At 42.8% G+C, this 27,191-nt stretch overlaps 2 protein-coding genes across 2 annotated transcripts in view; both read left to right on the top strand.

Moving 5' to 3' along the window:
* Positions 1-20,899, top strand: part of LOC139216133 (myosin-10) — a 50,080-nt gene extending 29,181 nt beyond the window's left edge. The window contains exons 6-40 of the mRNA XM_070847169.1: positions 342-434; positions 1,800-1,863; positions 2,438-2,536; positions 3,066-3,209; positions 3,355-3,450; positions 4,076-4,194; positions 4,523-4,675; positions 4,888-5,061; positions 5,145-5,318; positions 6,929-7,043; positions 9,776-9,969; positions 11,048-11,169; positions 11,249-11,318; positions 11,529-11,689; positions 11,820-11,928; positions 12,080-12,211; positions 12,299-12,505; positions 12,645-12,782; positions 13,026-13,149; positions 13,245-13,416; positions 14,243-14,455; positions 14,584-14,728; positions 14,815-15,021; positions 15,324-15,428; positions 15,521-15,673; positions 15,755-16,003; positions 16,265-16,477; positions 16,571-16,945; positions 17,029-17,157; positions 17,284-17,372; positions 17,727-17,850; positions 18,088-18,296; positions 18,462-18,570; positions 19,011-19,183; positions 19,356-20,899. Coding sequence (XP_070703270.1) covers positions 342-434; positions 1,800-1,863; positions 2,438-2,536; positions 3,066-3,209; positions 3,355-3,450; positions 4,076-4,194; positions 4,523-4,675; positions 4,888-5,061; positions 5,145-5,318; positions 6,929-7,043; positions 9,776-9,969; positions 11,048-11,169; positions 11,249-11,318; positions 11,529-11,689; positions 11,820-11,928; positions 12,080-12,211; positions 12,299-12,505; positions 12,645-12,782; positions 13,026-13,149; positions 13,245-13,416; positions 14,243-14,455; positions 14,584-14,728; positions 14,815-15,021; positions 15,324-15,428; positions 15,521-15,673; positions 15,755-16,003; positions 16,265-16,477; positions 16,571-16,945; positions 17,029-17,157; positions 17,284-17,372; positions 17,727-17,850; positions 18,088-18,296; positions 18,462-18,570; positions 19,011-19,183; positions 19,356-19,509 — 5,307 coding nt within the window. The 3' untranslated portion in view covers positions 19,510-20,899. The remainder of the gene's footprint in view (positions 1-341; positions 435-1,799; positions 1,864-2,437; positions 2,537-3,065; positions 3,210-3,354; positions 3,451-4,075; positions 4,195-4,522; positions 4,676-4,887; positions 5,062-5,144; positions 5,319-6,928; positions 7,044-9,775; positions 9,970-11,047; positions 11,170-11,248; positions 11,319-11,528; positions 11,690-11,819; positions 11,929-12,079; positions 12,212-12,298; positions 12,506-12,644; positions 12,783-13,025; positions 13,150-13,244; positions 13,417-14,242; positions 14,456-14,583; positions 14,729-14,814; positions 15,022-15,323; positions 15,429-15,520; positions 15,674-15,754; positions 16,004-16,264; positions 16,478-16,570; positions 16,946-17,028; positions 17,158-17,283; positions 17,373-17,726; positions 17,851-18,087; positions 18,297-18,461; positions 18,571-19,010; positions 19,184-19,355) is intronic.
* A 2,161-nt stretch (positions 20,900-23,060) lies between these two features.
* Positions 23,061-24,212, top strand: LOC139216761 (serotonin N-acetyltransferase-like). Its single transcript, XM_070847993.1, has 3 exons — positions 23,061-23,217; positions 23,587-23,741; positions 23,844-24,212. Exons 1-3 carry the CDS (start codon positions 23,061-23,063, stop codon positions 24,210-24,212), a joined length of 681 nt encoding a protein of 226 aa, XP_070704094.1.
* Positions 24,213-27,191: the final 2,979 nt, after the last annotated feature.

Below are 27,191 nucleotides of genomic sequence, written 5' to 3'. Positions count from 1 at the left end.
CGTTTGAGTCGAAACACACTCGCTATATTGCCTTTGTGGTTTTGCGAGTTCTGTCAAAGTATCTGGTTGTCTTGGCCCTTAAAAATTGTCGAGTTCCCCTGACAAAAATCGCATTGTACTGTAGTTTACATAAGTACAGCCAGCAGAGCCATGATAAATTGCTGACTGTCTAAAAGATTGGTGTAGCAAATTTTTGTGTAGTTGTTCTGTTATGAAGAATTGACCAGCTTGTGTATGTTTTGGCACACAGAAAAATGTGATAAAAGATTCATTACGTTGTGCCAGGCATTGGAAACGTTTGACGGCTGTTTGGCTTCTTACCTCTCTGTCTCTCTCCACAGGGTGAGTTGGAGCGCCAGCTCCTGCAAGCCAACCCCATCCTCGAATCTTTTGGCAATGCCAAGACGGTGAAAAATGACAACTCATCTCGCTTTGTGAGTTCATCGTTTGTGTTTGAATGGTCATTCTCTTCATTTAAACATGTGTACCGAAAGCATCAAGACAGGAAACAGAAAATAATGTAAACTCATGATATGAGTGCAGTTTATATTTTCCTTAACAGATATGTACATAGTAATGTTTACTTGGACATCTTTAAACCCACAAACAATGTTTTATTAGAAGTTTGGTTCCATGTAGCTTTCATATTTTACTTTTTCAATTGTCCTTATTTCCACATCGTTTAAACTGAAGTAAACTGATTTACTGTATGAAGATCCAGCCACCAGCTGGTTCTTAGCTTAGCATAAAGACAGCTCGCTCGAAACAGCTCGCCTGGCTTGGCTTGAAGTGGAAAGCATTATACCTACCAGCACCTCTATAGTTTGCTAATTAACTTATTAAATGTTACGTCTTGGTCAGGCAACCGGCAGGGACTAGAGGAAGTTACTGCTCCCTGCCAAGAAAAAGTCCGGCACATAACCCCTTTAAAATCCACCATGCCATTTTCATGCAGGTTTTTGAATGATCAAACAAACAAGATATATCGTGTTACTTAGTGAGCTTTAGAGGTGCTGGTGGGTGGATTTTTGTTACCTTTGACCAGAAGCAGGCTGGCTGGTTCCCCATTGTCAGTCTTTGTGTGAAGCTCAGCTAACTGGCTGCTAACTTCACCAGAGAGCGATTATGTATTCCCATTTCCCAAAATGTCGATGAATAGTAATAATAATTTCATATTTCCTTTGTGGCTTATTAATTTCAATTATGTAATTTAAGAATATTTGTTTAAAACACTGATTTTGTTCATAGGTCTTGTGTTCATAAGCCTTAATTCTCTAACAAATTACTAAAAAACACTTCAGTATTATAAAGTGGGCTGATGTTTTTGATATTTTGTCCTCTGATCTTGTGATTAGTTACAGGAATCAACATTTGTCGCTCTAAGCATTTTGTATGAGCATGTGGTCAAGATTAACCACCGTGGTGTTCATTCCTCATGAATCACTGACTGTCTCAGTTGAGAAGCCGTAAAGAGCAGTGGACAGATGGGCACACATATTCACACACACTTACGTACTCACATTCACTGCCAGGAAACCACAGACATGCCTGAGATTCTTTCTGACATGTTAACCTGGCTTTTCCTAATATAGGCATTCTGCTCTCCACTGTGTCTCTGTCATCTGCAAGAAACCACAAAGTGGTATTAAAATGCAGCTTTGCCCAAAGGAAGAAGAAATATACGACAGATGCTCTCACACCTACAGTGCAGAAAAACAATGCCTTTTTAGATTAACTTGAGAAGTAACAACAGGTCCAACAACTGTTTTTAACAAAAATTTGTGTCTTGTTTCCTACAGGGGAAGTTCATCAGAATCAACTTTGACGTGACAGGCTACATTGTTGGGGCCAACATTGAAACTTGTATCCTCATTACTTGGACAGGCTGAAGGAGCAAAGGGTCGAAGGATTGTTTCAAACACAGCAAAGAGAGCTAAAAGACAGGGCACTCATAGAGTCTAGAGCTGAGAGCAGCGGTTAGGCTGGACGATTCACCACGGCTTGTGTTTAACCACAAGAATGCCATTCCCGTCCCCAGACGGAGCGAGAGAGCTCGCTCTTAAGAAACCAGGTTTTATTGTTATTCCTCATTTTTATTCACGTGTATTTATGCCTGCTGAGGAAGATAATGGATACTGCTCCTCAGAATGATGTTTCTATGTTGCAACATGGCACAATAATAAAGATTTGATTCTTCAGTTCATGTATTAAAACAGAAGTAGCTACGGTTCCTGAAAACACTTATCATTAAGTGCGTGCATGCTGCAGTAAAACTTATAGTCAAATAATTTATGTGGCTGGATTGACTTGTTCTTCATGAGCAGAAATTTTACAACAAAGCGGCCATTTTTTCCTCATAGTTACCTTAGCATGACAGTGTCAGTTTACTGATTTTCACATTGTGACGACCTGGTCAGTCCTTAACCTTTGCTCTCAGACCTTCTGGAGAAGTCCAGGGCCATTAGACAGGCCAAAGATGAGAGGACCTTCCACATTTTCTACCGCCTGCTGGCAGGGGCTGGAGAGCATCTCCGAAGTGAGTGTCTGAAATGTGCTGATAGAAGTAATCAGGATAAACACAGATACAAAGCAATGACAGCAGGGTTTCATGTTTGTGCCAGTTTGCTTTAGGGAAGGAAAGGGGCTAAAGAAAGCTGGTTTAAATTAGCACAGGCCAAGTGAATTTTGTCTCTCATTAACTGTTAATTTAGCCTTTTAATACATTGTTTCATGATGATGCAGAACATGTTTAGACATTTCAAGAGAAACACTTTACAGCATATTTCTCTCTTGAACTAGTGGATTTTAAAGGTCCCCCGATCCCTCCCTCACTTACCCACTTTGAATTGCCTTGATGCAAATGTAACACATACCTCACGGCAATCTGAGCATTTTCTGACCATCAAACAATCATTTAAATTGATCATTTCAAGGGCAAAATCGTCATGCATCATGGTCCATTGCAAAAAAATGTGAAACTAAATGCTTGAATATGAAGACAGATTAAAATTCAATCCAGAATTTAATTTGAAAAGCATCACCTTTCTTTGCTTTTCCTTCTCCAGCGGACCTGCTCCTCGAAGGCTTTAACAACTACCGTTTCCTGTCAAACGGTAACATTCCCATCCCTGGCCAGCAGGACAAGGATAATTTCCAGGAGACACTTGATGCCATGCACATCATGAGCTTCTCCCACGACGAGATTGTCTGTGAGTAGTGCTTCCAGATGTACCCTGAAATGTACAGTAACCAGTACATTCTTGTTCTCCTTTCTGTAATTACATTCCTTTGTTTCCTCTCCTTCTCTACCGTTACCCCCAGAGGATCAATAAAGTGTTATCTTATCCTTGCCAGGCATGTTGAAGGTGGTCTCTGCAGTGCTGCAGTTTGGCAACATTGTTTTTAAGAAGGAGAGAAACACTGATCAGGCCTCCATGCCTGAGAACACAGGTAAACATCTGACATCCAGTCAAAGTGCAACACACCCCTCCTCGCTAGTGCCGGTCATGACACATGAATTCAGAAAATGAGACGACCTCAGCCTCACCGCAACAGGTGGTGGTAAACAGATCATCATTTCTACGTACAGACATACTCACACACTTGTCGTTCTCACTGAGAGCTCATGCTTTATTAGAAACATGATTACACTGAAGCAGACTGTGTGTCTCTTGGCATTGGAATGCTTGTAATGTCTGGATCATGTCAGCACCATCAGATGCTCCTGCAGGCTGGAGTATACTGTAGGCACATACCTCTCAGTACAAGAAAGAAGAGAGCCTAATGAATATAAAATTGAGCTAGTCTGCTGTCTTTGGGTCAGACACTTTAAACAAACTAATCTTACCTTTATACTGATATCCAGCTAGCACATGCAGACTTTGGATATAGTTGTATGTAATGGATTATTAAAACAGATTTAGGCAGTGTTGCTTTCAGATACGTTTATTTGATTTTTGAGGATAGCGGAAAACACAAATTTGTTTTTCTAATGAAATTCACATGTGAACCAGTGTGAAGTCTACATTTATATCAAGCAACAAGTTACATGCTTCCTGCCTTCTCGCACTCCCAGTGGCACAGAAACTCTGCCACCTGCTGGGAATGAATGTTATGGAGTTCACAAGAGCGATTCTCACCCCGAGGATCAAAGTTGGACGAGACTACGTACAGAAGGCACAGACCAAAGAACAGGTAAAGTGCCATCTGACTCCATCAATGGGGATAATGCTTGTATTCCATGTTTATTCATTTTTAGCCATTGAATGAGTGAAAACATCAAAAATGGAAAAGCTGACTTCCAATTTATATCTGTGCTTCGACATGTTTATAGTACACGTCACTTTTGGCAACTCATGAGTCATAAGATCTTCCTAGTGGTTTGCCCTTTAATCAACAATGCTCCAAACTATAGTGGCAATACAAAGTACATATTTTTATGTTTGAACCATTTGTCTCAGTGGGTTATGTATGCCTAACATGGTTACTCTTCCTGGTCCTGTGGCCTTTGATTGTTCCGTAGGCTGACTTTGCTGTTGAAGCCCTGGCCAAGGCAACGTATGAGCGGCTGTTCCGCTGGCTGGTGCACCGCATCAACAAGGCCCTGGACAGGACCAAACGCCAGGGGGCGTCTTTCATCGGCATCTTAGATATCGCTGGCTTTGAGATCTTTGAGGTGTGGATTGTGCTGCTTTAATTATCGTTTAGATGTTGTATTTTTGTTCTTTTACACTTGATCCTGGTTGTCGTTTGAATCTTGAATTGTTTTAATCAAGTCATGGGGACCAAAGGCCACCTAAAGAAAAATAATCACATTCATAGAATGATTAACTAGAAAACATGTCACCATAACTAACAAGCATGACTTTGCTTTACTTTTCCTTTCAGCTGAACTCCTTTGAGCAGCTGTGTATCAACTACACCAATGAGAAGCTCCAGCAGCTCTTCAACCACACCATGTTCATCCTGGAGCAGGAGGAGTACCAGAGGGAGGGCATCGAGTGGAGCTTCATCGACTTTGGCCTGGACCTGCAGCCCTGCATCGACCTCATTGAGAGGCCGGTCAGTGTTCTTTATCTGTGACTCTGTGTGATCGTATGTGTCTGCGTATGAATATATGTGTTAAATGAATTCTCTGTCCTCAGACTAACCCCCCTGGTATCCTCGCTCTGCTGGATGAGGAGTGCTGGTTTCCTAAAGCCACAGACAAGACCTTTATAGACAAGGTGCTCCAGGAGCAGGGCACTCACACCAAGTTTCAGAAGCCACGTCAGCTCAAGGACAAAGCTGACTTCTGCATCATTCACTACGCAGGGAGGGTATGTATTACAGGCCCATTACGGTGTCTTGCATTCTGACTGCTGTCTTGGGGAAGGTAGTTGGTTGGACCTACTACTTAACTATGCTACTCTAAAAGGCAGCTCATAAAACCTTAAAACTTGAAAACCGTTATCCATGTTTGCTTTATAGCTTCAGATTGATCGATGTTTACCTTATGCAACAACTCTGTCTCTGACCTGTTTTGAAGCCTTTCTCTGTGACACAGACTGTGCTTCTCCGAGGGCGCCGTTAACCAGGTCACTGCCTGAAAACAATAGCCCAGTTGTCGTATTGCTTTCTGCAGGAAACCCACATCTGGTTCACATTGGTGTGAGATTTAGTTTTTGGTGGCTGGTGGTTGCATAACAGAGGTTTTCAACTTTCACCTTTAAGTGATGGTCTGCCATCTGGAAAGAGAAAACGCAACTCCACAACATTCCAGCTTGTCAGTCGCAACACGAAAGATGAGTTCGTCCCCAGAGTGACAGTTAGATTAGGTTTATCTTTCTCTTTTTTGCATCTTGCACGTGTGTTTTATGGATACAGTGAAGAGCATCTGTCAGTCGAGTCTAAACATTAGGTCTGTACCTGAGCCTTACCATGACAAACATTCATCCATTATTCAGTATTGGAACCAGCATTTAATTTGAACTTCATCAAATAAATCCTGCATGACAGATTGATATTGAAGAGAAAAATTAATGCAAACATTGTGAGTTTGCTTTTCCAGGATTCTGATGAAACCCATATGGAGATCTTACATTCCTCATCTCAGGTTGCCGACCTTGTCAATTACTTATTATGTTCCACTCTAATCCAACACTCTTTGTAATATCATCATCATCATGTTACAGAGACTAATCCCATCAACACACTATGGTCCACTAAGACCCGACTGTGCTGTCAGTCAAATATAATGTGTAAATAATGTTAAGTCTTTATTTTGACCCCTGTGCAAATACCAGCTGGTTGAGATATAACCCAACAATGTAATTTATTATTATTATGTCAGCATTGTATATTACTGTTCGATGTAAACCGCTCATTTTATGGTCCCACATAGCACATCCAGCACATCTGGTTTTGCCTGTAAGATAAAACATCTATGTGGTATTTGGAAACGCTCGAGCCAGAACCTAGCTGTCACTTAAGACATTACACAGACTGTTGGAGACAGGTGAAGCAACAGAGCAGCAGCAGTTAATCAGAGACTGGAAGCCAGTCCTCTCAGAGTGTATTTTTAAAACATTCTTTCTTTTACACACTTGCCACTGGGGCATAACACTGATGAAAGGAAAACAGCTGGATGACATGTAGCAAAGTTCATGAATGAAATCTGATTTGATGCTGAGTTATTTTCCTTTTTTTCGCTGTTGCGATGCCAAACCTCGAGTATCCAAATTATAACTGTTGGTTCATACTGTACAAAACATCTTAGCCTCCTAGGGTTTTAAGTGCAGGCCAGTGCTTTGAAAGTATTCTCACCTTTGTCATTTGTTACGATAAATGAACATAGTTTCTAAATGCTGAGATTTTTGAGAGAAACGCATTGAAACAGTTTGTTGTCCAACCACTAAAATAACACTGAGGGATCACTGTGTTTCTTAAGGTGGACTATAAAGCTGATGAATGGCTTATGAAGAACATGGATCCCCTGAATGACAATGTGGCCACACTGCTGCACCAGTCAACCGACAAGTTTGTGGCTGAGCTCTGGAAAGACGGTGAGTCTCTTCAGATTTTTTTGGTGCATTGGAGCTCATCAAGTTTTTAATTGTGCAAAAATATGTTGACATACAATTTAATGTACTGTGTAGATTCAAAATAAGCCTACTTTTATCTGCATCAGTTTAGAAGGATCTTACACATCATGCTTATTGTGGAGTGAATACATGAGAGGAAAGCATTTTTGTCCTCTATTTTGGGTTTTATTAGCTTTATTGATGATGATACTGGCCCACCACTTTTGTCCAGATTGATATATCTCATCAAGTGTTAGATAAATTGCCATGAAGTTTTCTACAGACATTCTGTAATTACGGCCTTAGCTGTAATTTATGTTGTTTAATGCGAATTAATGCATATGTTAAACGCTAAATTAAGATTATGAACATTATAACGCTGAACCTGCTAAACATCAGCATGTTAACGTTGTCACTGTGAGTATGTTAGCATTCTGGTGTTAGCATTTAGCTCAAAGCACAGATGTGTCTAAATATAGCCTTAAAGAGCCTGTAGTATGGCTGCAGACTCATTATATATAGCATATCATAAATAAGTGAATCTCATATTAAAGATTCATTCATTCATACTTCCTGTTTCATTCAGTAGTGTGCTTCGTGATTTCTCTTATGCAGGATGAGTTTTGCCAGCAAAAACATCAGGTGTAATCGAGGTAAACCACAGCCAGGACATCCAGTGATGGATTTATTGCTAATCCTGTATTTTCTCCCCAAGCGAGTACACTGTTGATATTTCAATCAGCCTTGAAAGCTTTAATTTGAGATTTGCTATCATGGAATCACAGACAGGTCAGGTGGACACCAAAATGCTTATAACACTTTCTGGACTAATCTTTCAGCTTTGAATGATAACAAGGCTTTAATAATATGTGTATAAATAAACTTACACTTGTTCTTCTGTCTTTTTTTTAACAGTTAATCAATGCTTGTGAAACTTTAAGTGTCTGTGGGTGTTTGAATTATGGGTGTATGTGTTTGCATACCTACTTTTCTCTCTCACTCTCCTGTCCTCTTTCTCTGTCCGTGTCTCTGTTGTTGTAGACATTCAGACGTTTCAGAGAGCCTCTTTCTATGACAATGTGTCTGGGCTCCATGAAGCTCCAGGTGAATGATAGTAACACCTAACCTCCATGTACCACTGGCTTCTCCTCATCTTGTGCACTGCAAGGATCATTGGTTCCCTGTCCTGTCCTGGCTGCACTGTGCAACCTAAAAACTCCCCACTGGCTTTGCATGGCTTTGCTCCTCTTGTACTGAAAACCTCTGATACTAAAGCATTTCATTCTTCCATGAATGCTGGTGGCTTACTGCCGCTATAATTATTCCAACAACTATTGCTTGAATTGCAAGCCAGGTAAGGCATTTTTTCTTATGATCATGCTAAAAAACACAACAGTAAAGAGGTTGATACAGTCATTGTCAAAAAGCTGAAAATCTGGGACAAGAAATATTCTAACTGGACATTTGCCTGATCTGAATTTTGAAAATGCTTTCAGGCCTTTTGTCAGCTAAAATGGTACAACAGAGGAACTGGATTGGTGGGAAGCCATGCTTAGAAAGACTGTCTTTACACCTAAAAACTGCAGTAATTGGTGGTCCCCTGACAGTCATATTGCAAAATGATCCCAGTGACTATACAGTCTTAATTGCATTCAACAGGCTTAACCCAGAGCACGTGTCAGAACTAACAGTAGATGAAAGAAATAGCAATGTCCATATTAATTTTGAGGAAAAAGAGGAAGTTGAACCCGAATTGGTTTTAGTTTCTGCTTTTTTACAGTAGTTTTGACATTTAGAAGTACTGAAAGAATGGAATATCTGAGAAACCTGCACGCCAGATATGTGATCCAACTCTTGTCCATGATCCAACTCTGTATCATTAATCTTATTCATCTTAGAAGAAAATCTATGATGGAAGATGTTTAAAGGTTCCCTGTAGAGTTTTTGACCTCTAGGAGTGCTGTGGAGTTGCTTTTCTCTGAGTGTGTCCCTGTTTTGTTCTGGTGCGCACACACAAGGAGTGTTTAAGATTATTTTTCTTTGTGTGGACGGTTGGGATGATGTAACGGAGGTTTACTGGCCCAACAAGATGCCCGTAAAGCAGGAAGTCTGATTGACTATTGATTCTCTTTGGTCTAAACTGGCAAAAAATAGAAAAAGATATACATGCATATCTGAATGTCCAAACATGAAGGAAATAAATCAATGTAATAATCGTGCTAATTGCTGTTTTCTATTTGTTGAGATACTTTTAGATTTAATCCAGTGGTTGATATGAAATAGCCAGATAACCTTTGTGTTTAAGCAATATTCCAATGTATGTCACATGAGTTTGTTTCAGTGTCCTGGCTGTATTAAGTCCTCTACTGCTTCATGGTGGACTCCAGTCTGGTAGATCCTGCTTTAAAATCGTCTTTTAATGAAGGATTGTCCAGGAGTTGACTGGCTGAGAGAAACCAGCTCTGTGTGTCTGCAAAATGTTTTGTTTCCTATAATATCAAACCAGTTGGTGGTCTGTGGTCACAGCTGGTGTGACATCATTGTCTGTCTTCATAGTTTATCAGAAAACTAGAAAAGAGCAAACCATGCTCAACCTTTATTGGCAACATTTCCCAACACATCATTTTGTTGGCTTTTCTCTTTTCTACATTCATGTGTACTGTACACACAACAGATTCACACTCCTTTCTCTTCATCTTATTTTTCATCACCAGTTGACCGAATCGTGGGTCTGGACCAGGTTGCAGGCATGAATGAGACAGCGTTCGGTGCCGCCTACAAGACCAAGAAGGGCATGTTCCGCACTGTGGGACAGCTGTACAAGGAGCAGTTATCCAAGCTGATGGCCACACTGAGGAACACCAATCCTAACTTTGTCCGCTGCATCATCCCCAACCACGAGAAAAGGGTGAGTTTTCACACTCGCCGATTTGGTCCAGCTGGCATGTGCTCCACTAAATCTGTTGACCTAAGGAAGGTAGAAGAGTTTTGATTTCAAATGCAGTTTTTAGTCCACTGTATATTAGTCTGCAATCAGCAATATATTCTGGGGGTGTGTTTTGATGATTAGTACTGTTTTTAATGACTGCAAATGATGGCAAGAATCACTTACACTACTCACAAAAAGTTAGGGATATTTGGCTTTCAGGTGAAATTTCAGGATGAACCTAAAATGCATTCTAACCTTTCCAGGTGAACTTAATGTGACCTTCTCTAAACTTTTGAATGCACATGTCCAACTGTTCAGTGTTTCAGTACTTTTTGCACAAGTTGCTGTTCTCTAACAAGAAGCTTAACAGCAAAATTCATAACAGGTTTGATCCATGAATCGACCAATACATTTCCTGCTTCAGTTAGAATTGGTATTTAAACAGTCCTCCTCATCATGCTGTTCACATTCTGACATCATGAGACCAAGACGACACCTAACATTTGATCAGCAGCACCTCAACACTGGAGGCTTCAAACAGGAAGTCCTCAGACGGAGGTGTTCACTGAGCTTAGAGGGTCACAGAGTGTCATCAGGAGGTTGTAACAGTGATACAGAGACTGGAAGAGTCACAGAAAGGAGAGGAGTGGACGTCCTTTGGCCACATCCCAATTTATTGAGACACACAATTTTTGTTGTGGTATACCCACCACTGTTGTTAGATTTTCTTTCAATAAATTGTTTAAGATGAATAAAATTACCATTGCATGCTTCTACTTAAATGTCCTACTTTCATGATATAATATCACTGTAGCATTCACTTTTTACATTTTCCATATATTTCACCTGAAAGTCGAATATCCCTAACTTTTCGTGAGTAGTGTATATGCTAAAAAGGAGGACAGATACATAGTAGAGTTTGTCCTGGTCACAGATGTTACTTAAATCCAAATTAAAATAGGCCTTATTCAAGTTCCAATTTTTTTTTTAACAGAATCTTTACCCATACATCTACATATTCCTCCTCATCTCTTTTTTCTCCTCCCTCCCCCTGCAGGCTGGTAAACTGGACCCTCACCTCGTTCTGGACCAGCTGAGGTGTAACGGCGTTCTAGAGGGGATTCGTATCTGCAGACAGGGCTTCCCCAACCGTATCGTCTTCCAGGAGTTTAGACAGAGGTACATGGAGCTGCACTTTAACATTATCTAAGTTACCGTCTGTCCTCATGATGTATTTCTCACTCTGCTCGTTGTGCAGGTATGAGATACTCACTCCTAATGCCATTCCCAAAGGCTTTATGGATGGCAAGCAGGCCTGTGAGAGAATGGTAAGGACTTGGGTCCCAGTCTCGACTCACATCAGAAACACTTGCCTTCCTTTATTATTATCATTTCTCATTTTATTATTATAAGATGTTATTTATGTGAGACAACAGATAAATATCTAAATAAAGAATTGAGAAGCAATATTTCTTTCAGTTACCTCCTACCTGGCCCTTTACCTTTTCACCTTCAGTGGCTCTCCCTGTCTTTAATAGATTCGAGCCTTGGAGTTGGACGGCAACCTGTTCCGTATCGGTCAGAGTAAGATCTTCTTCAGGGCTGGAGTCCTGGCCCACTTGGAGGAAGAGAGGGACCTGAAGATCACTGACATCATCATTTACTTCCAGGCCGTCTGTCGGGGATATCTGGCACGCAAGTAAGGCTTGCTCTACCACTGCTGTCTTGCATTTGATTCACTCAACCCCCAACAGAAATAGAATAATTTCTATATATTTGATCATACAACTCTGTCTTTGTTCTCCTCTTCTCTTGCTGTAATGCTTCAGGGCCTTTGCTAAGAAGCAGCAGCAGCTGAGCGCTCTGAAGGTTCTCCAGAGGAACTGCGCTGCCTACTTGAAGCTGCGTCACTGGCAGTGGTGGAGACTCTTCACTAAGGTGCGTGCTTGTTAACATGTATAAATGTTTGCCTGTATGCTGTGAAGGGTGTTTGTGCAACAGAGCCCATGTTTTTGCCTTTAGAAGTCATTAATCTTCTACTAAGTGGTCAGATTTATCAGTAGGGACCATCCTCCATCTGTACCTGCAGGTGAAGCCTCTGCTGCAGGTGACCAGGCAGGAGGAGGAGATGCAGGCTAAAGATGAGGAACTGGTGAAGGTGAAGGAGAAGCAAACTAAGGTGGAGGGAGAGTTGGTCGAGATGGAAAGGAAACACCAGCAGGTGAGTTTCAACCACAGCAATATAATACAGGTTGCTTGGGTTTTTTCAGGGTGCATAATTAAAGGTTTTAACATTATTTATCTGTAGTTACTGGAGGAGAAGAACATCCTCGCAGAGCAGCTGCAGGCAGAGACAGAGCTGTTTGCAGAAGCTGAGGAGATGAGAGCTCGTCTGGCTTCCAAAAAGCAAGAGCTGGAGGAGATTCTTCATGACCTGGAGTCCAGGCTGGAGGAAGAAGAGGAGAGGAGCCAGAGCCTGCAGAACGAGAAGAAGAAGATGCAGTCCCATATCCAGGTGTGTCCGAGGAGATATATATAGCTCAAGTAGCTCATGCAACACCATTTAACAGTTAATAATATTTCACTACAATACCTTAATAAAAATATGTTTTCTAATTATGTTTGCTGCTATGATTAAATACTTGTGTGTGTAGGACCTGGAAGAACAGTTGGATGAGGAGGAGGCTGGCAGACAGAAACTACAGCTGGAGAAAGTGACAACCGAGGCTAAACTGAAGAAATATGAAGAGGACATTTTGCTACTAGAAGACCAGAACTCAAAGTTCCTCAAGGTGAGAGAGAGGGGGCTCTGAAGGTCATCATTTAAGACGAGGGATGGAAAGAGGTATCGTGTTGAACCGTGAAGGATGGTTTTTAATCAGAGACGGAGAGTCTTGCGGGCTCTAAGAAGCTTTTCTCTCTTACTGCACGGCGTAATAAGATTCAGCCAAATGTTTCCCATCATTGAAATATGTTGATGCTGAGTTGAGAGACTATGTGTGTGCTTAACTGTAGCCTTGACCTCTTTCCTGTAGGAAAAGAAGCTATTGGATGACCGAATCAATGAGATGACTTCATCGCTAGCTGAAGAGGAAGAAAAGGCCAAGAACCTGGGCAAGATCAAGAACAAGCAAGAGATGATGATGGTCGACCTGGAGGGTAAAGGAGTAAAAAATGAATAGAATGAATTGACAACGGAAAGACATTTCTTGGTGGTCTACTCAGACATTATACCCTCCTCTTTTCTAATTTAGAGAGACTGAAGAAGGAGGAGAAGACCCGTCAGGAGTTAGAGAAGGCTAAGAGAAAGCTGGACGGGGAGACGTCCGACTTCCAGGACCAGATAGCCGAGCTGCAGGCCCAGACAGAGGAGATGAAACTTCAGCTGGCCAAGAAGGAAGATGAGCAGCAGATGATCCACTCTAGGTAGGAGACAGTGAGATCACCACAGCTCAGTACTGGTGAAGTCAGTTCACCAACACAGTATTACATAACTTTTTGTGTGCTAAATATGGGTGTCAGAGTAAATTTTGAGTCACGGAGGTTCTGCTTCATGTTGTGAGTCAGCCTGAGATAAGTGCTGCATAGCTGTACAGAATGGTCATCAACCTAAACACTGCTACATGATGCATTCACACCTGCCATTTTATATGGACTGGATTTTATTGGGCCGATTACACAGCAGACCAGTGTATGGCAGTGATCTTATCAACTTGTAAAAAAAAAAAAGACAAAAGTAGCCTCTGAGCTTTAACTTATTGTTGTGCTCCCCTCTGACATGCTGCCTGTATTTATTCACTTACTCTCACTGCATTGGAATTAGTTTGCGATATTTCTCTATCATTAGTGTTCTTTGTGTAATTTGTGTGCTGTTGTACATTTGTAAGTATGAGACTATGCAGATAAGAGGCCTTTACAGCATACTATCTGTCTCTGCTGCCACCCAGTGGAGTCTGTACGCATCAGAGATTATCTTAATGTTTTTAAACAAGGCAGGCAGGCAAAGAAGTCAACAATCAGAATTATTATACTGGGAGGCATACTGGCATCAATAAATCATAATTCATAACTTGTTTAAGGCATATAAGTAAAATGAACGAGTAGCTAAAATTTGTATTTATTTTTTCTCTAACTTTATTTTAGTGGAAAATTTCATTGAGCTTCCAGGTTTCATTTTTCCAATATCAGTATTGGGCCCACTTTCCACCTGAGATTTCGTTACATGGTCTTCATCGTTCTCTACGGTTAACAGGGTTGAAGACGAGGTCGGCCACAAGAACAACGCTCTGAAACAGGTGAGGGAGATGCAGGCCCAGCTGTCTGAGGTGCAGGAGGACCTTGAATCAGAGAAACAAGCCAGGAACAAGGCCGAGAAACTCAAGAGGGACTTGAGTGAAGAGCTTGAGGCTCTTAAGACCGAACTGGAGGACACCCTAGATACAACTGCCGCGCAGCAGGAACTTAGGTACTGTACTCATTATTGTTTCCTCCCTTACTTTACATTTATATCATTGACAGTGTGGTATTTAGCCGATGATATTATTATTATTATTAAGTCAGCAGTAATGTTAAGACTTGTCTGTGTCCCTGTAGGACCAAGCGTGAACAGGAGGTTGCAGAGCTGAAGAAGACCATTGAGGAGGAGGCTAAAAACCACGAATCTCAGATCCAGGAGATGAGGCAGAGGCATGGCACTGCCCTGGAAGAGCTGTCTGAACAGTTGGAACAAGCCAAGAGGGTAACATTCCTTTCCACAGCCTACAATCTGATATCACAGATTATATCACGTTATCATCTGGCTCATTTGTTATTGATTATCACTAGTTCAAGGCCAACCTGGAGAAGACCAAGCAGAGCCAGGAGAGTGCCAACAAGGAGCTGGCCAGTGAGGTCAAGAGCTTGCAGCAGGCAAAGATGGAGTCTGAACACAAGAGGAAGAAACTGGAGGCTCAGCTGCAGGAGTTCATGGCCAGGGTCACTGAGGGAGAGAGGGCCAAGGGAGAACTGGCCGACCGCACACACAAACTGCAGGTAAGAGCCGCAAAGAGATGCAAACATATTTGGTTTGATACAGTGGAATGAAACTTGACTTTTGGTTGGTTTTGTTTTTTTGGTTGAAATGGGCAAAATAAATGACCTGTTTTTGGAGAAAATGCAGTAATTTTGTATAATTGCAAGTTCATGTAAATGTCATGAGTTTACAGTAGTTATTGTGACTGTTTAATAATAGATACTTGATGAAATTATAACCATATGGAGGACTTTATTCTTTTTTGTTTTTAATTGACAAGTATATATTAACCATGTTTTTATCCTGGTGCCTCCTCGCACAGACTGAGTTGGACAATGTGTCTACCATCCTGGAAGATTCAGAGAGGAAAGGTATCAAGATGGCCAAAGATGTCACTGGACTAGAGAGTCAGCTACAAGACACTCAGGTAACATATAGCGTCTCTGAGCACGAATCTTCAATCCACACATAATGTATCTTTCTAGTAGACTAACTGGAAAATTATTCGTTGTGTTTTAGGAGCTGCTCCAGGAGGAGACTCGTCAGAAACTAAACCTCAGCAGTCGTATACGCCAGCTGGAGGAGGAGAAGAATTCTCTGCAGGAGCAGCAGGAGGAGGATGAGGAGGCCCGCAAAAATCTGGAGAAACAGACACTGACCCTACAGGCTCAGGTAGGACATGTGGTCTCTGATGTGGGAAACAATGTGCAAATAACATTTTTGTTCTGAATTGTGTCTTTTTGTTGTTTGTAGCTGTCCGACAGCAAGAAGAAGCTGGAGGATGATGTTGGAACAATAGAGGGGCTGGAGGAGATGAAGAAGAAGCTGCAGAAGGACCTGGAGCTTACCAGCCAGCGTCTGGAGGAGAAGACCATTGGCTTTGAAAAGATGGAAAAGACAAAGACACGTCTGCAGCAGGAGCTGGATGACCTGACGGTAGACTTGGATCACCAGAGACAGATTGTCTCCGGCCTGGAGAAGAAACAGAAGAAGTTTGACCAGGTGAGAAGACACTTTATTGGCTGTATTCAAATATGGTCAGATATGATCTTAGGATGGAGTGAGTTTGAAACTTTATCTATGTGTATATCTATGTGTTAAATACAACAATTTCATCCCCTAGCTTTATAGTTTAGATAGATTTTGGGAACCAAAATCCATTTATAACATCATTCATTTGACATACCATCCTCAGAAATTACAAATAATTGTAATATAATGTCAAATAATACAAGTAAAATGTTGAATTGTCCTCCTTTATAGATGCTAGCTGAGGAAAAGAGCATCTCTGCTCGTTATGCTGAAGAGCGTGACCGTGCCGAAGCAGAGGCCAGGGAGAAGGAGACCAAAGCTCTCTCCATGACCAGAGCACTGGACGAGGCGCTGGAGGCCAAGGAGGAGCTGGAGAGGATTAACAAGCAGCTTCGAGCTGAAATGGAAGATCTGATGAGCTCCAAGGATGACGTGGGCAAGAATGTGGGTGTTAGGATCAATTAGGCACGTCTGATTCTCTCTGACAGCTGACCGATAGTCTCACCATTTGCCCTCCATTTATCTTCTCCCCATCAGGTCCACGAGCTGGAGAAGTCCAAGCGCACTCTGGAGCAGCAGCTGGAGGAGATGAAGACGCAGCTGGAGGAGCTGGAGGACGAGCTGCAGGCCACCGAGGACGCTAAGCTGCGGCTGGAGGTCAACATGCAGGCCATGAAGGCCCAGTATGAGAGAGACCTTCAGGGCCGGGACGACCAGAACGATGAGAAGAAGAGAGCACTGGTCAAGCAGGTGCGAGAGATGGAGGCAGAGTTGGAGGACGAGAGGAAGCAGAGAGGTTTGGCTGTGGCTGCTAAGAAGAAGCTGGAGATGGACTTGAAGGATATAGAGAGTCACATAGAAGGAGCCAACAAGGCTCGAGACGAAGCCATCAAACAGCTCCGCAAGTTACAGGTACAGATTTGATACTTTGAATCAGTGACACCTCTGAGCACCTCAGTAAGCAGCAATTCTCAGCAACCTCTTTTTTCCCTCAGGCCCAGATGAAGGACTACCAGCGGGAGTTGGAAGACGCCCGAGCTTCTAGAGACGATATTTTCGCCATATCCAAGGAAAATGAGAAGAAACTGAAGAGTCTGGAGGCTGAGATAGTGCAGCTGCATGAGGTACAGAACAGTGGGACGGTGCTGGTTTCCATTTTGTGATGTTTGCTGTGTCACATGGATAATTTACGGTCTCATACGCGAAGAAGTGCTGACAACCTGCGTGTCACCTTTGACCTTTCTCTGCAGGACCTGGCAGCATCTGAGAGGGGCCGGCGTCACGCAGAGCAGGAGCGGGATGAGCTGCAAGATGAAATCTCAAACAGCACCTCTGGAAAGTAAGTTACCCCAATAAATGAATTAATGTGTTAGCATTATTATTTTTTGTGATGGCTTTCTTAAAGCAACGCAGGAATTGGTTTGCTTCCAACAGGCAAATATTAATTAAAGAACTTTTACTTTTTGATGTCCCCAGGCCTTTGGGATAAACATTTAGATTACACAGTTTGGGACATTGGAACATTTTTACCATTAATTTGACTAATGCCGCGAAGCGAAGAGCCCCTGTGTGACGTGCGCTTAATGCATGTCTGTGGAATTCTAACCAGAACATAAAGCACCTGTGTATTTGTGTATACAGATAGAGGTGATCACTGTCATCATGTTTTCAACTCTGTCTCTGTGTGCGTCAGGTCTGCTCTGATGGATGAGAAGAGGAGGCTGGAGGCTCGCATTGCTCAGCTGGAGGAGGAGCTGGAGGAGGAGCAGGGTAACATGGAGCTACTCAATGATCGCTTCAGAAAGACAACTATGCAGGTATAATGCAACAGTGGAATCATGTTGTGAATTTGCAGAATTAGTGATGGTCATAGTATTCATACTCATTTTCTCTGGACAAAGAATTCTTCATTCACCTTTAGTTATGAATCACAAGTTATTAATCACAAGAAGTTCCCACATGTTGCTGTCCCTGCACAGTGGGGTTTCTGTACGGTACAGAGATTCAGTTCTTCCTCACACTCCTCCTCTTCCTCCCCTCTCTCTGTCCCTCAGGTGGACACACTGACTACAGAGTTGAGCGCAGAGCGCAGCACAGCCCAGAAGAGCGAAAATGCTCGCCAGCAACTGGAGCGTCAAAACAAGGAGCTGCGGGCCAAGCTGGGCGAGCTGGAGGGTTCCGTGAAGAGCAGGTTCAAGGCCTCCATCACTGCCCTGGAGGCCAAGATAGCACAGCTGGAGGAACAGCTGGAGCAGGAGGCCAAGTGAGAATTCAATACACTGTTCTCCTTGCTTAGATTACTGATGTTATGTGTAGAGCACTTAAAAAACTATGAACTAGGCTGAAATGTGAGATGAAAACTGAGTTCACGGGTTTACCTGTAATATTAAATCTTCTTTCTCGAACCATCGCTTGGTCTCCATTGAAGAGAGCGAGCAGCAGCCAACAAGATTGTCAGAAGGACCGAGAAGAAGCTGAAAGAAATCTGCATGCAAGTGGAGGATGAGCGTCGTCATGCCGACCAGTTTAAAGAACAAGTATGTCTGACACTGATTTTGTTCGCCCCACATTGGTTTTAAAAGAAGTCAACCACTGTTAGCGAGTTTAGCTAATAACCGTCATGTGTCTGGTGTTTTTCCTTCTCATCTCCATCTCTAATTATCAATCAATCAATCTTTATTTATATAGCGCCAATTCATAACAGTGTTATCTTTCCATAAAGAGCAGGTCTAGACCAAACTCTTTAATTAATTACGATTCAGGAATTCAAAATTAAGGATTCAAGAATCCACACACGAGCAACTAGATATATATTAGGCAACAGTGGTGAACTGAACATTTCATCTCTAATAATACGTGTCCACCATTACATCCTACACAAACCTACCTCTGCCTTCTACAATCCAGATCAGAACTGGACCCCTTGGTAATGTGTTTTTTTCTTCCCTTTTGTCTATGTGTGTGTGTGTGTGTGAAGGTGGAAAAGGCTAACTCTCGCATGAAACAGCTGAAGCGTCAGCTGGAGGAGGCTGAGGAGGAGGCCACGAGGGCCAACGCCTCACGCCGGAAACTGCAGAGGGAGCTGGACGACGCCACCGAGGCCAGCGAAGGTCTGAGCCGCGAGGTTCACACACTCAAGAACCGCCTCAGGTGTGGCATCCACTATCTGACATTCACTATTCATCCTTTGGGTTTATTTGATGATTTTTAAAATAGAAAGCTATTAGTATGTGTGTCTTGGATCTGACAGTATTTCAGGCCAGGTACAGATATCAGTCCTAAAGGCTCTCGTCAAATACCCCCACCCCTCTCCCTCCAACAGGCGTGGCGGCCCCATCAGCTTCTCGTCCACCCGCTCAGGCAGACGTCAGCTTCAGGTCGAGGGAACCTCCTTGGACCTCGTGTCTGACGATGAGCTGGAGAACAAGATCACCGACAACAACGCCAATGAGACACCGGCGCCGCAGCCGGAGTAGAAGAAGAAAAGCCTTAACTTTCGCTCTCCTCTCTACGCATCATCACTCAACCCAGCAGAAACACTCAAACCTTCCCAGCTTCAATAGAGAGCCTCTTCTCGCCCCTCTAGCCCGCATCTGGGTAGATCTGTTCTCTCCCAACACACACAGCATGATCCAAGCAAGAGAAATCCTGTATTCCTGACCTTACTTCTGCACCCTTAAACCCCAGCACACACCAGCAGTTGGACCCCCAACGCTCTCTCTAGCCCCCCACTTAAGAAGCACTACTCTGCCTTACCCCTCCTTGTCCAGCTGCAGGGCTGTTTAATACCAACTCCCATCCTGAGCTGAGTCTAGACTACTTCAGTAACCTGAGTGGGAGATAAGCTATATCACAGATAGAGGTGTTTTTTTTTTTTCAAAAATTTGCATAAATTGCTCGTGTGCATATTTTGTCAACTAAAAAGCCCCTAATCCATTCATGCACACTTTAGAAATACGTAAAAATCTCCTGATTGAGTTCTGCTCATAAGTCAGTGAGTGCTCGTGTGTCTGGAGGATCGTCATCCTCCATCGGACCAGTATTTAGCTGTTACAAATGCTTCCAAATGCTAAAATAATAGCCTTGCAATATTTTAAAGGAACAGTTCGTGCTGACAGTAACAACCTTCTGACTTTATTTTTCCATCTGCCTTCAATCTAGAGTATGTCCATCATATGATTCAGTTTAGTCATATTAGTTGAGCTGTAACTAAATAGTATTTTTCCAATCCTATGCTGGGATTGTTTGCTTGCATATGAATATAGAAATGTGACTGTAAGCTGCCTCAGTGCTACAAACCGTTGCTCTTTTGACAATATTGGTTTCTCAGATGTTTGACAGTAGGTCAGTGTTGACTTGTAATTATTTGGTGTGAGTGCTGAAAGCAGCAAACACACGCATGTTTCTTTTGCTTACTCCTCCTTCTTCTTCTGTGCCTTTTTTTTCCGCTCACTCGAAACTCAAAACCCATTTATGCCACATATACTGTTCATATATTGAACCATGCCTAATTACATGAAGGTATTTTCGTAAAATATTCATAAATTTGCATATGTAATGAGATATTAGTGGGAAACTGATTTTCTTTGATTTGTATGTCCTCTTACAGCCTCTATGTTACCACAACGATTGATATGTCAAACCGTGCGGGATTCTTTGTAGATGGGTGCTATGACTTTTCTTATTGATAACTTTTATACTTTTTGAGTTATTAAGATTTAAAAACAATCCAATAGACATCAACTGTATTTATATCTCTGCTACTGTATACAGCACAAGCTCCATTCGTATTTCAGAATGCTCAGTATTGCACATTGATCAACTGTACTTATGCTCATTATCATGACATGTACAGTTTATGAGATATTAGGAGCTATAAAATACATTAAAGTCTATGGAGCCCAATTCACGCACATTGTATTTCTAACTCGCCTGTAAACAGTACAGACGCCTTTCAGAATTCTAAATGCTCAGGATTCGGGATCAGTTATGCATTAGGTCATCATGATGACATGTACATCTTATAAGTTATGAGCCATCACATTAGTAATGTCAGCCACTTTCAAACTTTAAAAGTAATGTCATTCAGCACAACAGCATGGTCTTACTTTTTAAACCTTGTTTTGGGAATTTCTGTCAAAGACCGGAAGCTGAAGAATCGAACTGGAGACGCTGCAGATTCATGACGTGTCTCTCGGATGTGTCTACAAGCCAACCAGAACTCCAACATTCAGCAGAAGTGTCGCAGGAGATGTATTTTCAGGTTTCTCTGTCCCGCCCGCCCCCCCCTCCACCCACTCCTGCAGAGGTCACCCCGGTTACAAGCTGATAGATGAGAAGATATTTCTATAAAGTGTTCATGCCGCTGTCCTCGACAGAAGGCTTGACTGTTGCCAAAAGGCCAAATGAAATACGCAGTCATTCCAACCCAGATTATGACAAAGTACATTTACACCAGCACTGCACTTAAGTACTGTCCAGTACTCCTCTGCATGTCAGGTGGAAAAGTACTAAACATAAATATATTTGACTCCACTAGTTACTGAACAGCTTTAGTTGCTAGTTACTCTTAAGATTAAGATTTTAGATGGAAAAACATGATAAACGTATTGATGAAGAAAACTTCACTTCACTGGTAAATAATAGAAAATAGAGCACACATGGATGCAGTCTACACCAAAATCTTTAAGTATCCCATTTTGGTCCTCAGCCTCTGTTCTAACACATCATGAGACATCATAATCATCTTTTTTTATTTCTACCACACATATAAAACGCAATCCCCTGTTTAAGACCCAAAGAGGTAAAAAAAAATCCATTTATATTTGATTAGAGACAAATAAATAGTACAGAATTATGTAGCAGAACTGTGATTTTTGGTTCCTCTCACTGACCATCTCACCTCTTTGTGCTGAATACCTGACAATACATGAAGTAGTTGAAGCTACAGTAGCTCCACCTGGTCAGCTACAACAGTGAAGTATCAGTATGATTCATCTAATAACATAATAATATATTAAAACAGTACTTTCACACATGTAGGATTTTGCCTCCATGACTTTCGGTGAGAGAACTTTTACATTGTCGTGTCGTTCCTGACCCTGATGATGCAGACATACAACCACTGTGATCTTAAGGGTCTAAAAACCCTATAATGGTTAATTCATTGGTCACGTTCTCTCTAAAAACGCGAGGCGACGTGAACGTCCGTCAGCGGGGAGATAAAGTGTCGGTAATGCGCCGAGTTGTGGAAACAACTTGTGTAATCCTTCATCATGTGACTCATAGTAATAATCACTTCATAATGAAGGGACGCGTCTGTGGCGGTGAGACAGAGGCGCAGGAGGAGGAGAGCTGGTCAGTCCACAACACCTCACCAACACACACCTTAACATCCTCCGGTAAGTGTCACTGCAGCCTCGTCGGGGTGTTGGGAAAGTGACGCCACCGTCCTAATTGTTTTATTATACAATATTGGAAAGCAGTGATGGAGCAGAAGTCTGCGCGCTGTGCCACTTGTTCCACAGACGCACATCTAATTTCGCCGCACTCACTTGGGTGTCTTGAGATGTTGTTGTAACTATGGAGGTTTTAGTGGCGCGTCGCCAAAACTTTTTATACCCAGCTACAGTGCTGCTCCTGGATCAGTGTGCCTGTCTCTGAACAAGTGTCGCAGACCTGCTATAAATAGGCCGGAGGTGGTGGTTCATAGGAAATCATTTGCTATTATCTGTCAGTTCATTCTAGAGACAAAAACCACTGCAACAACTGCAACAATGGACATAGTTAATTGCAGGGTTCAGTAAATGGCCCAGCACAGAACGTCATTCATTCACTCAAACACTTCAATCAAATATTCAAATGCAAATTAGCTGGTGAATCAGCGCCGGCAAAGCTGTCCTATAAAAGCCGGACACAAACCATCCTGTTGTCCTCGCAGGGCCTGACAGAGGTGATCCCTGCTGAGCGCCACAGAAGGAGACCAAGACGCGGGCTTTCTTTTGGGAGGGAGAGAGCGAGAAGTCGTATGATGTCCGTTGTTGGCGCGCAGCCTTTCATCAAACCAATGCAGCCAACAGCTTCCGTTTCGCCTGGTATCCAAAGGAGACACACGCTTCCCGCGAGCGAAGTGCGACCGCTCAACACGCAAGATGCCACAAGCGTTTTTGAAATCGAGCGAGAAGGTAAAGTGACCATCTTTTCATCATGATCATCTTTGTCAGAAATCCTCTCTGCTGAAAAACAAATCCGCTCTGAAGTTTGGCGGAGTGAAAGGACGCATCGCTTCGATACAGGACTTTGCGTAAAACCGTTTGTGTTGAGGGATGTAATTCCCTTTTTGTATTTAATGTAGTCACTGGACGGATATCGTTTTATTGACCTTCTACAGAGGCTTGTTACATTTATATTGGGCACTCAGAACAAAGTTTGTTAGGTAATTTACGCAGCATTTAGTGTGCGTAAAAGTAATACCAAACCTTTTTGCGCACACCCATTCTCTCTCCTCTCTCTCGCTTCTTCTCTCTCTCTCTCTCTCTCTCTCTCTCTCTCAGCATTTATCTCAGTGTCAGGTGAGTGCCCCCTCCACCTTGATGAGGTGCGTCATTTCCTCACGCTGTGTCCCGAACTGTCCATGGGCTGGTTTGAGGAGGGCCGGCTGGTGGCTTTTATCATTGGCTCTCTCTGGGACCAGGACAGACTCACAACAGTAAGACACCCTGCAACTTTCTGGTTCATCAGCAAAACAAATGAACACACACACACACATGTATGTGATCAGTATCTATGATCTCCAACCGCTCTGCTCCAGGAGGCGCTGACTCTCCACAAGCCCTGCGGCTCCACCGTCCACATCCACGTCCTGGCTGTCCATCGCACCTTCAGGCAGCAGGGCAAAGGTCCCATTCTGATGTGGCGCTACCTGCAGTATCTCCGCTGCCTGCCCAATGTGCGCCGAGCGGTGCTGATGTGTGAGGACTTCCTCATTCCCTTCTACCGCAAGTCAGGCTTCAAGGTGCTGGGGCGCTGCGCCATCACCGTGGCCAACCTGACCTTTACAGAGATGTGGTACCCCATCAGCGGCCACGCGTACATGCGGCGCAACAGCGAAGCAATCCGTTTCCCTCAGCATCCCCTGACTCTGCCACTGGCAAAGACTGATGAACATGTTGATGTATGACAAGGTGCTCTTCGTCACTGAGATGAGATATCTGCACAGGTTGTCTGTCATTTAAAAATCAGTGTTGTACTCTATGTAGGACATGTCAGGGTTTGTCAGTTTTCAGTGGCTGCTCAATCTGTTTGACTTTTTTCCTCTGATGTTATACTGAAGCTGTCCATCTATCTTGTGTGAAATTCTCTCAGTGTGTACAATAAAACACAAAGGATGTACTATATACTGTAATGTGATGTATTTATGTATAATCAGGTTCCCTTTGTTAGACTCTCCTGTGTTTATCACCCTGTGAGAGGAGTAGACTAGTTCCTCTGATGGCGTTACATTGATGGTGTGTTGTATTTGCGTGGTAGACGTTTGGATTCGTTCCCGTACAGTAAGACGCCTCCTGCTTAGCACTTCTCTGGGCTTCCCACAACTATGGACTGACGTCAGCGACCAGGATTTAGCCGCTCAACCGCAGCAGCTCCTGCAGCTCTATTAGGGGGCTTTAGCTGTTGAAAACATTGGAGGATTTAGAAGGGGATTCACTCATCAGTTAGCCTGCAGATCCAATGACCTTACTTAAACCAACATGTATACTGTAGATTTGTAGACATGTTTGAGTTTGCGAAGCCAGATTTTGTATTGTGATGTTTTGTTTCATATTTGTGTCTGTTTCAAAATCACAATTTCAATAAAATGTTTTATACTGTTTTTTAAGATGAATTATGAATGTTTTTGATTTGATTCGTCCTCTTGAACACATTCCACATTTTTGACCACACGTTAACACGAAATAATAGTTAATATGCACTGAGTGACAAGTTTATCTAATGAAACATTCCCTTTGATACCTCACTATTGCTATTATTTAGAATGAGAGGTTCCTAGCCTTTCTGTGGTAATATGTATCTCTGAACTGTACCTCTGGACGCTCAGGCGGGCCACTGGGAAGCATTATGCTCTTGAATGGCGCTTTAATCCATGACACAGTCACCGACTCAGGTCTAATCCACTAACGTGCCAGGGTGAGCAGCTCCCGCTCCTCTGAAGGACAAACTCGGCTCTCAGTGGTCACCTCAAAAATGACCCAGAACTCCAATTAGCGTCAGGACATTGTGAGCGGGGTGAGGATGTTTGAAGTCGGATGCAAATACTTTTATGACACCAGCAGCGGATATACTGAGCCAAAAGCCAAAAGGACGAAGCCTCTGACACAGGACTGCATGTAGGCTACCAAGCAACAGTGAAATTCTCCATTGAAAGTCAGATTAAAGCTGAGAGGGAAGAATTAACTGAGAACATTTCAGCACATCATCACCACATTTTACACTTTAAACACTGACTGGACTCCATCAGGTTGGTATCCAGATGTATGAGGACCTCATGACACCCAACATCCACTGTGACAGCATCACAGGGCAGGATACTAATCAGGGGTATTTTGTCACTGATAAGCAGCTGACATTTAATCAGAACAGAAAGTACACATCGACTATGCTTTATCCCAGGAATCAAAACTCTTTCAAGCTGAGAATCATCTTGTAAATCTTATCAATCAAATGGACTTTGTGGAGGTTCATTTTGGCCCTAAAGCGTAAAATGACATTTTCTCCTACAGACAGAAATCTGCCAAACGAAGATGGCTTGCAGCATGATTGGTTTCAAGCTGATGCAGCCAGCTGGCATCTTCGCACAGTTGGCTGTCGGTGAAGTCTGAGCTCTACTGGAGTTTATTTCCTCTGGCAGAGGAGGGTTTAAACCAATGAAGAGCAAGACACCGAGACAAACACAATGAGGAACTTTTTCAGGGTATGCAATGCATACGTTTGGTAAATGAATTTTACTGTAAGAATGTCAGGGGTTGTGTTGTCTTGTGTTGTTATTATTGTTTTTTTTAAGTGCTTTTCTGTGTGTTTGCATTGATAACAATTTTCCAATAGCAGTAATAAAATGCTTGTCTGACCCATCATTTAAACTGTAGAGGGAAAACACAGGACAGTGCTCACTGAATATGAATGCTTTAAATACTAGCTAATGTGGTGCTGGCATGATTGCAGGGCACAGGAGGCTTCGTGATCGTCATTTACAGAAAGAGCGAGTAAGAGACAAATATGCAAATGCTCATTGTCAAGGTTTAAACATCAGTACCGCAGTCTAGTATTATGACAATAATAATCCAGCAAAACAAAAAGGGGCTGCCAATTACCATGTGCATCATCACTCAGGCAACGTGTCAGTGCAAATGTGCCATTTGTGTTTCCATGAACTGTATGTGATGCTGTGGTAATAATTTACTTGGCTTTTTATTAGTAAGGCAGTCATCACACATGCACTTAGGTCATTACACTGCCGAGAGAAACTGGGGAAAAAGAAACATCCTACAGTCCAGGATTTGATTCCAGCCAACAGACTGAACTGTCAAAACATTTGTTAAAAAAGAACGAAAAACGAGAAAAACGAAAAAGGAAGGACAGTAATCAGAAGCCCCCCCCACACACACATACACACACACACACACACACACACACACACCCCACCCACCCCAGAGACATAGAGTGGGGCCTCTTCAGCCTCCAGACAGGCTCATGTGCAGTAATCCCACAAAGTCCTTCCAGTCACCGGGTAATCTGGTAGACAGACGTCCCATCAGGTAGGCCACATATTCCCACACCAACTCCATTTACTGGAACCTCCAGTGGGGGGGCCAGATGGGGTCTTTCACACAATTCCCCAACCAATGTCATTTTTTCACCCCTGCCAGGAAAATGGGATTTTAGACGTTTGTTTACATTTCTTGTGAGATGCACTGGTGATACCTAGACCCGGTGACAAGGCAGCACACTGTGCCACTACTGAGTGGGTGCTCAGCAGACAGACAACCGCCACTCACTGCCTGAATTGGCCCAGGCAGTCTTTTATTGGACACGTGCCACATCCGTGTAGAGTCATCCCCATGCGTCTGACCTTGTTAACCTTAACATACTACATGCTTGTATA

The sequence above is a fragment of the Pempheris klunzingeri genome, chromosome 17, assembly GCF_042242105.1.
Source record: "Pempheris klunzingeri isolate RE-2024b chromosome 17, fPemKlu1.hap1, whole genome shotgun sequence".
Classification (NCBI taxonomy): domain Eukaryota; kingdom Metazoa; phylum Chordata; class Actinopteri; order Acropomatiformes; family Pempheridae; genus Pempheris; species Pempheris klunzingeri.
The sequence above is the reverse complement of the archived record's forward strand: the minus strand, read 5'-3'. Positions and strand labels throughout refer to the sequence as shown.

Bases quoted from the DNA above. Each gene is read 5' to 3' on its own strand.
- LOC139216761 (XM_070847993.1), top strand. From the start codon at position 23,061: ATGATGTCCGTTGTTGGCGCGCAGCCTTTCATCAAACCAATGCAGCCA. The intron at 23,218-23,586 runs GTAAAGTGACCA...TCTCTCTCTCAG, and splicing joins TTTTGAAATCGAGCGAGAAG to CATTTATCTCAGTGTCAGGT. The intron at 23,742-23,843 runs GTAAGACACCCT...GCTCTGCTCCAG, and splicing joins ACCAGGACAGACTCACAACA to GAGGCGCTGACTCTCCACAA.